This window comes from Lipotes vexillifer, unplaced genomic scaffold (genome assembly GCF_000442215.2).
Source record: "Lipotes vexillifer unplaced genomic scaffold, Lipotes_vexillifer_v1.1 scaffold448, whole genome shotgun sequence".
NCBI classification, from domain to species: Eukaryota; Metazoa; Chordata; class Mammalia; order Artiodactyla; family Lipotidae; genus Lipotes; species Lipotes vexillifer.
The window spans coordinates 2,805,214-2,819,178 of NW_006787097.1; the positions used below are offsets into that span (position 1 = coordinate 2,805,214).

The 13,965-nt window shown below is 35.4% G+C and overlaps 1 protein-coding gene across 1 annotated transcript; it reads left to right on the forward strand.

Annotated features, from left to right (window-relative positions):
* Nucleotides 1-5,954: 5,954 nt before the first annotated feature.
* On the forward strand, nt 5,955-13,332 carry LOC103080227 (olfactory receptor 5AC1-like). The gene is made up of 2 exons (XM_007459883.1): nt 5,955-6,846; nt 13,271-13,332. Exons 1-2 carry the CDS (start codon nt 5,955-5,957, stop codon nt 13,330-13,332), a joined length of 954 nt encoding a protein of 317 aa, XP_007459945.1.
* Nucleotides 13,333-13,965: the final 633 nt, after the last annotated feature.

Consider the following 13,965-nt stretch of genomic DNA (forward strand, 5'->3'; position numbering starts at 1 on the left):
TATAGAGAGAGAGAGAGAGAGAGAGAGAGAGAGAGAGAGAGGGAGAGAGCATTCCATCCCAAAGCAGCAGAATATACGTTCTTTTCAACAGCACATGGAACATTCTCCAGGATAGATCACATGCTAGGCCACAAAACAAGTCTTGGTAAATTTAAGAAAATTGAAATTAGACCAAGCCACTTTTCAGACCACAATGCCATGAGACTAGAAATCAATAAGAATAAAAACTGCAAAAACCAGAAACATGTGGAGGCTAAACAACATAATATTAAACAACCAATGTATCAATGAAGAAACCAAAGAAGATTAAAAAATACCTAGAGACAAACAAAAATGAAAACATAATGATCCAAAACCTATGGGATGCAGCAAAAGCAGTTCTAGAGGGAAGTTGAGAGCTATACAAGCTTATCTCAGAAAACAAGAAAAATCTCAAATTAACAATATAACCATACACCTAAAGGAACTACAGAAAGAACAAACAAAGCCCAAAGTTAAAAGAAGGAAAGAAATCATAAAGTTCAGAGCAGAAATGAAAGAAATAGAGACGAAAAAAATAATTAAAAAAGATCAATGAAACTAAAATATGGTTCTTTGAAAAGATAAACAAAATTGAAAAACCTTTAGCCAGACTCATCAAGAATAAAAGGGACAGGGCGCAAATCAATAAAATCAGATTTGAAAGAGAAGTTACAAAACTGAGAAAGGTTAAAAAAATAAAAGAAGTTACAATGGACACCACAGAAATATGAAGGATCATAAGAGACTACTATGGATAAATATACGACAATAAAATGGACAACCTAGAAGAAATGGACAAACTCTTAGAAAGGTACAATCTCCCAAGACTGAACCAGGAAGAAACACAGAATATGAACAGACCAATTACCAGTAATGATATTGTATCAGTAATTTAAAAACTCCCAGCAAATAAAAGGATAAGTTCATAATTCTTTGTCATTTTCAGACTTGAAAACTTCCATGGCCTGCTTACATTACTGAAGACAACATAGTGCCAATGGTTGACCCTTTCAGAGTTCTACCTGGGTTCATGAGCTCTGTCAGGCTCACTCACAAAGAATGTGTGCTCCTCCCATCACAGGGGCAGCATGTCAGGCAGAAATCTAATGGGTATCCAGAGATATTTAGCTACCTTTCAAGGAGAACTCTTTTCATTCTTATGATAAGATTAGAAAAATAAAGGGATAGACTCTGAATTTTGTTTCTCAGCAATACCACATACAGAAGTCACAAATGAAATTGTGATCTTTAACTTCAACTCCTAGATTGATTTTATTATCAAATAAATGTCAGAATCAATCACCTAAAAAAATCTATGAACTACACTGAACAAAAACTTTGTATAGAGGAGTACTGGATATGTTTTTGGATGAGGAAAGGGATATATGGGCTAAGGATTTTGATTTTTCTTCTAAGAGCCATTGGAAGTTATTTAAGGGTTAAGGTGGAGCTGTAGCCATGGGTGTGAGAACAGTGGTGATCTCAGCAGTTTGGCTTTTTATAAAAATGATGTTGGCCCAAATGTAGGGAATGGTATAGGATAAAATGTGAGAAAATACACACAGAGGGCTTCCCTGGTGGCGCAGTGATTGAGAGTCCGCCTGCCGATGCAGGGGACACGGGTTCGGGCCCCGGTCCGGGAAGATCCCACATGCTGCAGAGCAGCTGGGCCCATGAGCCTACGCGTCTGGAGCCTGTGCTCCTCAGCGGGAGAGGCCACAACGGTGAGAGGCCCGCGTACCACAAAAAAAAAAAAAAAAAAAAAACCCAAATACACACAGAATATTAAAAGGTTATGTCAGTATTCCAGGTAGGAGATCCAGTTTTCCTGAACTTGGAGAGAAGTGGATGGTTTCAACAGACACTGAAGAGATACAAGCTGTGGATTTGATAATGATTTTGACATGGATTTGAGAGATTACTCTCAGGTTTGTTTCTTTAAAAATGGGTAGGTGATAATGCCATTATTTGAGAATGGGAGGGCTGGATGAGGTCCATGTTTAGTGATAGGTTTGAAAAGACTCTAAATTTGGATTTGGACATGTTGAGGTTGATGGGTTTTTGAGATGTCTGAAGAAATTATCAGGTCGTTGGAATGTGGCAACATCAAGAGTGACAAGTTAGAGGAAATTAATATGTCCTAAAAACTACTCAGAGGCAGTTTATCAAGTTGCCTGCACAGTAAACTCTAATGACACAAAGTGTGTTTCTAATTGTTACACTTGGGTATGTCTGGGGTGATTTGCTTGCTGATTGGTTCATAATGCCCAGTAGAATGACTTTGCCTTCATCCTACAGGGAATTCATTGGTAACTTTCAATGAGGGAATTCCAGGATTCTTTTTACTTTTTCATGAATAGATTTGAAAGAGTACAAATAAAGATGTCCCTGCAACTGAGGCTTCCAAGGAAAAGCTTTGCACAATACTGCTTCATTCTACACCTTCTGCTTTTCTTCCTTTAAGGGTTGTAAGAAGAGATGCAGCCATACATGTGAAAACAGTGCTGGCCTAATCAGTTTGGCAATTGGTAAAGATTACTCTGGCCCTAATGTAGAGCACTGTAGAGGGAAATATACATTTTTTTTCATTACTTTCTATGAAAAATCATCATCTTTCCTTCAAGAAAACAACCATTTTCTCATTCTCCCCAAGACTTACAGAAACTGAGTGAGGACACCAGGATCCATCTAATTTTAATTATTTGTAGTTTTTCAGTTTGCCTGTCTGATAATGAAATATCCAGGTAAGCATTAAAAACCCTGGCAATCCTATGGGATTTTCTGTTTCTCTTCAGGACAATTTCGTATGCCTGTCATAAATACTAGATGTTTTACTGTTAAGGAAACAGCATAATAAGATTTCTTTTTAACAGTAAACTTGGAATAATAGAAGAGTAAAACAAATGGGAAAATGATAATGACTCAAAAGTTTCAGAGATTATTTCATAATCTATAGAGAATTTTTTTGTCAGGGTATGGACAACTAAACTGTGCTGTTCAAACTTCTTTAAGTTATTCATGGATGAGATAAAATCACTAATTCCAAATGGATGAGGATATCAGCCTAGCTAGCTAGCTAGCTAGCTAGCTATCATCTATAGCTTAGGGTGAAAGATCTAAAATTCTTAATAGCTCTTGACCTAATTATGAAATCTAGAAATATCTATTATAGGTTGAGAGTTGGCAAGAAAGCTAAATAGGTTTAGTCAGGACAAAATGTCCACTTTGGAAATTAAATGATCTGTACTCACTGTCCATAAGGCCAGTTTTCAGCAGAGACATATCAGTCAGTCTTCTTGCTACTGGTATTGTGTTTCCAGGTTTCCTTGCAGGTATATACTTTTAAAAATATATTATTTATTTTTTAATTTTATTTTTTTAAATAAAAGATATATTCTTAAAGCTAATTTTTTTCTTGTTCTAATCTCAGTGAAGACAGAAAATAAAAACTAAGACTTATTTTAAGGTTAAACTAATACAATTTTGGAAAATAGGTAAATTTTTGCATGTATTTTAGTCAACAAAAAGTGCATGTATAAAATTGTGTTATTCATTTTATTTTGAGAAATAGCTGAATTTACACACTAAATTATAGGTGGATTTTCCCCTTCTAGGTAATCTAAGAATCTCTATGTTCACCTCCAAATATCTTAGGATCTCTTCTTTTGGATTTACTTTTAGACAAAATTTACATGTCACAGAAAAAATTCAAATTATTAAAAGATTATATCAAATATTTCATTTGCATAATTGACAAAAATTATAAAACATTTATCAATATATCCAAAAAGAAATGTACTTAGTTATAAAAGCAAACAAAAAACTTACTGTACTTGTATGCCTAACTTTATTCATTTACAAAATACCTTTTGAGTATTCCAAAAGAAAGAGAGAAAGAAATCACTCTTAATGGTTGAAGTCAGATATCACTGAAAATATTCAAAAGCATATCCACATAATCCAAAAAATTACTAAACTGAAGATATATTTTTACAAAAAATTTTACTTGTAATGAATTCCTATTTTTAATTAAAATTTTTATTGCTACCTACTAAATACAATAATAACATTTTTGTTGTTTCTCTTTTTCTCATCTTCACTATTAACAGCCTTATGACTATCAGTAAAACTATCTTTGTACATATATTAATATATATAATTGTATAAATAGGATGATAACCTATATTGTGTTTTTATCACAAACACTTTTTTGGGGGGAATGTTTATCTCTCTCCTCCCCTCCTTTATTTTCTCACCTACACGAAGATCATAAATATTAACAACCTGGAGTCTATCGATTCACACAGTCTTTATGTTCAGATGGTTATATACAAATATATATGTGTGAATGTGTTCAAAGATATACAGAGAGTGAGAATTTTAAGACTTTGTCTGTTTAATGTGATCATCTCATATATAGTTCTCTGTATCTTACTCTTCTCACTTCCTTATTAATTGTGAAATTTTACTTCAGTCAACTGGTGGGTCAATAACTCATTTTGAAATGACTGCCATAATATTGATTAATATAATTACACCAGGATTTGTTCAAACATTGCTTCATCCTGATTGGTTTTCATATTATTTCCAGTCTTTTGCCACCATGAGCAACGCTGCAGTAGACTCTTCTTCCTATGAAATGATATGCTATTGCTATAGAATGGGTTGCAGACATGGACATGCTGGGTTGAAGAGTATGTGTATTTTATTTTTAAGAGACTGACAAATTGTTTTTAAAAAGCTTAATTTATATTCTCACCAGTAAATGTGAGAGTGGCCATTTCCAAATTTCATTAAGCAATAAATTTTGCTAATCTGAGGAGTGAAAAGTGATGTCTTACTGATATTTTATTTGCACATCTTGAGTATTCAGGAAGGAGAGCAATTTTTCCTACATTTTTTGAATATATGTTGACATATTTTTCTGTGACTCACCCATTCAATTCCATTTTCATTTTTCTATTGAATTGACTTTTCTTATCAATTTGTAATACTTTTTGTATGTGATAGGTACTGATATTTTATCTTAATTTATTATACATATTTCTTCCAAAATTTTATTAATCTTTTACCTTATTATAGATTTGATATATATTCAATTTTCATGAAGTAGTAGATTAAATATACCTATATATTTCTTTATAATTTATGGGTTTCTTACATTAGCCAAAAAAATTTGTAATATATTTAAATTATATTTATTTTATCACTTTTCTTAAAGTGTTTATTTTTGTTTTGTTATTTTTTAACTTTTAAGTCCTTTATCTGGCAGCAGCTTTAAAACAGGCATAAGAAAGGCAGTCATTCTTACTTTCTTCCTGATAGATAGGCAAATATAGTCATACTATTTATTGAATAAATCATCATTTTTCTCAATTGAAAAATCACCCACGTAATATATTAAATTCCAATATATACTTGAATCTGCTTTGGAGTCTTTGCTTTGTTTTACTATTATACTTTCCTACTTCCATGCCATATCATATTCTATATCTGTTCTTAATTTGAAGGGAGATGCTGTATTATTTAGAATGTGTGCTATTAGTTTTGATAACTATTCTTTAGCATATTTAAATAGCTAGATTCTATACCTATTTTTAAAGATTTTTATATTAGAAGATGATTATTAAATTACAATCAATCTTTCCAAATTACAAAATAAGCTCACTTCTTTTATACAAGTCATGAAATCATTACTATATGTATATATATATTTGTATGTTTTTCCCCCTAGTTTATGGGACCAGTTTCCCAAGTACTTATTGTTTGTAAAGAATATTTACTCAAGGATAAAAGGTAAATGTCCTGATTAGAGGGGATACATAAACAAGGAAGATGTATTTTTTTCCAATAAAATGTGATTATTTTCATGGTCTTTCATTACTGTGTTCTTCACCTACCCTTTTACTGCAGTGATAGACTGAGTGAATATAATGGTGGCAAACAAGACGCTGGTGACTGAGTTTGTTCTCACTGGACTTACAGATCTTCCAAGGCTGCAGGTCCCCCTGTTCCTGGTGTTCTTGGTGATCTATCTCACCACGATGGTGGGCAACCTTGGACTGATTTTTCTCTTCTGGAAGGACCCCCATCTTCACACACCCATGTACTTATTTCTGGGCAGTTTAGCCTTTGCAGATGCTTGTTCTTCATTCTCTGTGACTCCCAAAATGCTAATGAATTTCTTATCTATGAATCATATGATATCCCTGTTTGAGTGCATCTCCCAATTTTATATTTTTGCTTCCAGTGCAAACACAGAATGTTTCCTCCTGGTGGTGATGGCCTATGACCGCTATGTGGCCATATGCAACCCCTTGCTTTATCCAGTGGTGATGTCCAATATCTTCTGCATTCAGTTGTTAGGTGTCTCTTACATTATCGGGTTTCTTCATCCCCTGATGCGTGTGGGTTTGTTATTTAGATTAACTTTTTGCAAGTCCAATGTAATACATTATTTCTACTGTGAAATTTTACAACTATTTAAGATTTCCTGTAGTGATCCTAGAGTTAATATGCTCCTGATTTTTACATTTTCAGTCTTTATACAATCTTTCACTTTTATGAGTATCATTATCTCTTACTGCTATGTCTTCTTTGCCATTCGGAAAATGAAGTCTGAAAAGGGCAGAAGCAAAGCCTTCTACATGTGCAGTGCCCACCTGCTCTCTGTTTCCTTGTTCTATGTCACTCTCTTCTTCATGTATGTGCATCCTGGGTCTGAACCAGCTGAAAATCAGGATAAACTATATTCTTTATTTTATACAACCATAATTCCTCTGCTAAATCCTTTTATTTATAGTCTGAGGAACAAAGAGGTTATAGGTGCCTTGAGGAGAATAATGAATAAATAAACAGTTTTTAAGGCAAAATTCAAACTTGTTCTTTTCAAACTTTGCAAAATACAAGGGGTCTGTAGTTATGCAAATTAGTCTTGGCTTTATAATTTTAAGAGAAGGCGTGCCTAGGGTAGTTTCTGAGTGCTGTCTGATGAAAGTCAGCTTCAATGGATATTTGTTTCAATGGCAGGAGGTCTTCATACCACAGAAAACTGAATTTTTAATGAAAAATAGAACATCCTTTTTAAAACAAAGGATTTAGAATTTTCAATGTTTGACTCTGTAAATTCCTTCTAAATTGATATAGTAGTTTGTAATTTTGCTGTGGCAGACATTTGTATGTTTCTTTGTTTGGGTTTGGTGTGACTGAGTGAAGATAATTTTCTAGAGCTTGCATATCAAAATTCTTGCTGCTTCTCAACTGTTCAGAGACTCAGATGAAGTGACTTCTTGGAGAAGATTGTCCCTAAAGAGGAAAATTTCTTTGTAATAAAGAAAATGTTTAAAAAGCACAGAATATAAGAGACTGGTGGATTTTACTGGAGAATAATGGAAGCTGGGGTAAAATAAAAAGTGAACTACTGAACATGGCTCAAATATATGCAAGTACATAGTGCATTTTATCAGGAAAATTATAGGTAATAGTGGTATTCAAGACTTTGCAGATATTAAAAGATTTCAGAATATATTTCCTCAGATATTAACAGTCTACTGTATTAATCTTTACAACGTTTAATAAGGCACAAACATAAATTTACATAATTTTCACACTTATTATCTCTTGCATGTTTACTATTTAAGTAAAAATAATTTATTTCTGCAATTACATGATGCAACACTTCTTAATTTGGGTAAGTGCCAGTATGGAATGGTTCTCATTTCTGAAGTGATTATAAAAACTTACAATGTAATATTTATTGTTCTTTCATTGACTGCTCTGTACGGAATGTGTAGTGACTTTCTCTGTTGGCCATCTCCTAAATTTAAAGGAATTCTAAGGTAGAAAATGTAAAATTAGTTTGAATTTATATCATCATTGGCTACCTATTGCTGTTGCAAAATCCTTAGGTGACGACCTGATATTGCTGATCAGTAAGGAAGAATTAAAAGGAAGAATTACATATACAGAAAACCTGATGTATAGACACAACAGGTATGCAAGGTAGGAGGATGCAAGGCTGAGAACTGAAGCCAGAATTGCAGCTCCACTGCCCTGTCTTAGACTATCTTCAGGGCACAGAGAGTATGTGAACTTAAAATGATTATATAAATGTATTCGGCCATCTAAACAGGCAGTGACAAGAGGAATGAACACATTGAAGCCAAATGAATTTAAAAATTCTACAAATCAAATCAGTTCTGGGAGAAAATTGTCCTTGTTGTATAAGTGGAAGAAATTAATAGGGGCATCTTTGGTGCTGATAGAGATCAAAGTATCTAATCCATCCATTCTTCTGCAAGGTGTCCTGTCTTCTCTTCAACCAGACAGGGAGAAAGGGTTTAGATTTGTGAAAAAGGACACTGTTATTTCAAAGCACAAGTGCTATAAAGCCATATAATATTCAAACTCATCAGAAAAATCTCATATATAGAAGAATTTAGTTTTTTCAGAGTATTTTTGGAGAGAAATAACCACTGGAGGGAGTCTATTGTGTATTTACACCCTCTAAACTGGTGATTCTAGAATTGGCAAGTTAGGCTCACTCATTCTAAAATATAGCTCATCAAGCCATTTCCTAAAAACAAAGGAAATCTTGGATTCCTAAGCTAAATGATCTGCAATGGATAGCACTGATACTGTAACAACCACAAGAGGACTATGCTCCTGACAAACAGTCCCAGATTTCAGGGTAAAGAGATCTTAAAACTTCTAGGGCTTCCCTGGTGGCGCAGTGGTTGAGAGTCCGCCTGCCGATGCAGGGGACACGGGTTCGTGCCCCGGTTCGGGAAGATCCCACATGCCGTGGAGCGGCTGGGCCCGTGGGCCATGGCCGCTGGGCCTGCGCGTCCGGAGCCTGTGCTCCGCAACGGGAGAGGCCACAGCGGTGAGGGGCCCGCGTACCACAAAAAAAAAAACAAAGAACTTCTAGATAGAGAGACTGGGTTACTAACAAAGTAAAGGTAAGTACAGTAATATTTGACTTCCCATTTGTTGCACTGAAAGTACAGAGACAACGGAACAACATTTATAAACTACTAAGAGAAAAATGGGTTCCATGAATAGTGTTATAACAAAGTGTGTACAGAGAAATTTTGAGTGGCCATGCAAATTGTGTGCAGTGCTTAACTCAGGAGCACTATTCACAAGACAATATTGTATTGCTGGCTGCCCTGTGTATTAGACACCATAAGCAATGACCCAATGGATGATGATGATGTGACTGGGAAGAGTATTTGCTTAGATTTTTAAAGACTACAAAACAAATTAAATAATATTCCATCACTATTTTAGAGGAATTTTGGCAACTATCAGAGGAAACTTTATTCCAATTAAAAGGCCCTAATGTTAAGTGTTACATAGTATATATTGTATGCCATGACTCACTGTGAAACATTGTTTTCCACTTTTCTAATACTGTAAGAGCAATTTTCATCATTTCTTTTGTTATATGTGGACAAACCTAAATTTAAGGTTTTTGAGAATGGGTTGCTTGAGAGATAGTCTGACTCACTATAATAGCTAGTGTTGAATGACTCATTCAGTGTGAGTCACAGATCACACTGTCCATTGATTCCAATATATTCCCTGTCACAGATACTGTTGGGGCCTGCCCATGTCTTTTCTAACTATACATCTTCACCTGAGGGCTTTCTCTGATGGCATTTAAGGCAGATTGGAGGAACTGGGAAATGACTACTGTTCATAGACTCTCCCCCAGACCATTTATCAACCAATGATTGGCAGGAGTTGGTGAATAAATACCCCAGATCCTTCGCCCTTTGGCTGATATAAATTTGACATTCACGCTCTATACTGGCTCATGGTGTTTCCAAAAATGATTAAGCTTGATTGCCCACAGTTGTAACTTGTTTGGTAAATTACCCTTTATCGGCTGCATTCCCTTTCCTGTCTCACTTCATCACTTTCTCACTCATCAACTATTCACAAATAAATTACTGCACTCAAACAATGTCTCAATCTGTGGCAGAACACAAACTAAGATACCTACCCCTTTTCCCCTAAGGTAGAATTTAATGTTTTATATAGAAACTATACTATAGTATAGTATAGTACTATACTATTTCGTATGAAGCGATTATTACTTTACAGAAATCTCAATGGTTGGGGGTCCTCTCACTACTTTGGATATGCCCCATCTATCCAGATGTTATTCAGATCTAAGCAGAATCTTAAAGTGGTTCTTCCTTTTACCTCATACCTTTAAGAGTCTGACCCCCACCCCATACATATACAATACACTCTACCAAAGTTTATAGTCAATGTCCATTTTAACTTGGTATCTGAAATATACACTTCAGCTAATAAAAAGAATTTTAAGTTTTTATAATTCCAGATATTTCATTTGTCCTTTAAGTATAATTTACTTCCATTTTTATTGTCCTACACATGAAGACCAGACTTCAGATAAATCTTGTGAGACAAACAACAACAACAAAAAAAAACAAGAAAGAAACAACCAAATGTCAAAAGGCAAAACAATCAAAAGAACCAGTGTCAAATATGACTCAGAAGTTGGGATTATCAGTCAGGAAATTTAAAATGATCATGAGTAATATGTTAAAGTTTCCATGCATGATCAGATTTAGAGAGAATTTAGAGCTAGATGGATAGAAAGTATTTTTTAAAAGTCAAGTGAAAATGGTAGAAATAATTTTTTAAAAACATGAGAAAAAACATAAAGGATGCCTCTGGTGAGCTCATCAGTAAATTAGACACAGTAGAGGAAACAACAGTGATGTTGAATATAGGTCAATAGATATCAAAATTAAACACAAAGAAAGAAAAGAGTAAAAAAAAAACCCAGAATATTCAAGTACTGTGAAGGACTATCAAGTTATCTAACTTATGTGTAACTGGAAACTTAGAGGAAAAGAATGAGAGTTGGGCAGAAGGAATATTTGGAAAACATAATGGTCAAGAATTTTTCAAAGATAATGAATGTCATCAAACGAAAGAATCAAGAAACATAGAACCTGAGGCAGAATAAACAAAAAAAACAGAAACCAAATCATAAGAAAATAAAAACACAAAAACACCTGGACACATTATATTGAAGTGGCTAAAAACCAAAGATAGAGAAAAGTTTGAAGGTAGTGAGAGGGGAGGGAAAAATACACAGCCAGAAGATAACCGAGTAATTGAGTGACATATTTCAAACTGTGGGGGAAAGAGACCTGCCAACTCAGAATTTTACCTAACAAAAAACAACTTCCAAAAATTAATGTGGTCCAGGTCCCCAGCTTGGGGGACTTTCTTCCCCACTGCAGGATACCTACTTGCTTTTGAATTTTGCCTTTTTACTTCCACAGATGTAGGGGTAGGTGTAGGTGATGGGTCAGGAGGGTTGGAGCTGGGCTGGGTTGACCATCTCACCTGGCTGGGCTTCCAACACCCCGCTTCTGTGCCTCCTCCAATATGGTCCAGGAATTTGGCAGGGGTTGGAGAGTAGCTGAAGTTTTTGGGGTACTCAGTGCTATGTGAGCTCTGCAGAGGGATGGCATAATGGGTCCTTTAGGTTGGAATGGGGCTGGATCCTCAAGACTGCTGGAAACTTCTCAGCCTGAAGTCTAGTCTGGGACCAGGATTGAGAGCAACTCTGAAGGGGTCTCCCCCAAGCCTTGTGCTGTCTTCCTGGTGGCATGAAGCAGGACAAGGTGAAGCTGCAGCAAAACCTGGAAGGGTCTCAGGACATCAGAACTTTACAGGAGCTCCAAAGCAGAAGAGGATCAGCCTGTGGGAAGGTATTTAGCCAAAGGAGCAACTGCTGTTTTGAGACTCTGCAGCTCAGTGTCAGGAATGTGTGTAAGCTGTGTCCCCTGCTGCAGAAATAGGTGGAGGAAGCTGACAACAAGGAGAATCTTCAGGGGAAAGGCAAAGAGGAGTCCCTTCTGCAGCAGGCTCGAAAGGGAGAGCAGATAAGCATTGAGAACTAAGTAGCTTGGCATCAACAAGCTCATAGTCTGAGTGTGGCTCTGTACCTGGTACTAGAAAGGCAGTCAGTCAAGCAGGAACTATTCCCAATGAGACTATTTTGAGGCTGCTGAGTCTCCTTTCATGGGGTCACCAGTGTGCTTTGCTCTGGCACCAGGGTCCATTTCAGTAGCCTAGACTATGGGGGCTCTCACTTCACTATTCTGTACTCCTTGGTCCCTTTGACCTTTGAGGGTGAAGTGTTCCCTTTTGTCCAGCTCACTACTCTGGGCTTTTTCAAACTGAAGTGCCTGCTTTTCTCTGAGGGGTGGGGGCAGGAGTGGGGGATGAGGAAAGCAGGAGAAACTGGGGAAACAGAACCCTGGGATTTGTACCAGGGCTTTTGGAGTTAGGTTTTTCATTCAATAAATAGGAAACATTCAATTAATTGGGAATATGAAGAACGGGGTCAGGGAGTTTTGAGGGAAATAGTCGGAAGGAAGGTAAAATTCATTGATGTTCTTGATTTTAAACACAATGTCAGTCATCACTTTGTTTTTAAATAAAGAAGCCTGGGACACAGTGGGAAAAAAAAGTGTAAAATAAAAACTTTTAAGACAAGAACCAAAAAAAAAAAAAAATCATTACCCAAAGTGCCAGAGGAAAAAAAAATTATGAAAGGAAGTTCTTCAGGAAGAAGGAATATGATATCAAAGAGAAACTTGGTGCTATACAAACAAACATCTCTGAAAATAGTTAAAAATTAAGGTTCATATAAAAAGGATCTTTCTTTCTTCTTATGAATTAATCTAAGAGGTAACTGAATGCCAGAAGAGTAGCAATATATCGTACCTTTACAGATAAAAGTAAAATATATGATAATATAGCAGAAAAGGTTGGAGGGAGAAATTACAATTTGTTAGATTATTGCCCTATAAATGTAGTGTTATGATATTATTTGAAGGTAGATGTAATTAATTAAATGTTTTAAGCTTCCACATTAACATACCTATAAAAGAAGAGCAAATTAAACCCAAAGCAAGCAGTAATAAATATAAGAGCAGAAATCAATTAAATTGAAACAAAAGTTAATAGAGAAAATCAATAAAATGAAAAGCTGGTTATTTGAAAAGATCAATAAAATTGATAAGCTTCTAGCCAAACTGGCCGAGAAAAAAAGAAAAAACTTAAATTACTAAATGACAGAAAATGCAAACATCAGAAGAGAAAGAGGAACATTATTACAGAGGCTATAATGTTTAAAGGACAGCAAAGAAATATCTTGAACAGTTTTATGTCTGAAAATTTGTCAATCTAGATGAAGTGAGCAAATTCCCTAGAAAAAATATAAAATATCAAAGCTTATTTAAGAATAACTAGGTAATCTGAATACTCATATGCTTTTTTAAAATTTGTATTTTTAGTTAAAAGTTTTCAAACCAAAAAAAGTCCAAGTCCATATATTTTATATAAAACAGATAAGCAGAAATAGCTAAATTATCTTCTAGGAGTTTTGGGGAAAAGTACCTAAACATTCTTTTTGACGTTCTAGAGAAAGATATAAGTGCAAGGAAAAGAAAGCAAAGTAAAATGTATTGCTACCTGAGTCTTGGTCAAATTAAGATAGAATATTGTGGCCTAGACTAGAGGTCCAAGGAATTTTTCACTGTTAAGCCTAATCTGAATCTTGATTTCTAACTCTGGAAGAGATGGAGCCAAAGGTGTACAAGTTAAGCCTTGGTGCACAAATCTGGCCTGCACTGGCCAGACCAAAGCCTGGTGGCCAGTTTGGAAAAGAAAGTGTGAAGTGGAGCTGGCTGTGTTTGGAAGGAAAAGTCCAGGGTGAGCTTATTTCTCCAGTCAGGAAGAAGAGATAATGGAGAAAAGGGAACCCTCCTACAGTGTTGGTGGGAATGTAAATTGGTACAGCCACTATGGAGAACAGTGTGGAGGTTCCTTAAAAAACTAAAAATAGAGCTACCATATGACCCAGCAATCCTGCTCCTTGGCATA

What these genes read in the sequence shown, in the direction of transcription:
- LOC103080227 (XM_007459883.1), top strand. Translation starts at nt 5,955, where the DNA reads ATGGTGGCAAACAAGACGCTGGTGACTGAGTTTGTTCTCACTGGACTT. An exon ending in GAGGAACAAAGAGGTTATAG is followed by an intron (nt 6,847 to 13,270) that starts GTGCCTTGAGGA and finishes TTGTCAATCTAG; the next exon opens with ATGAAGTGAGCAAATTCCCT.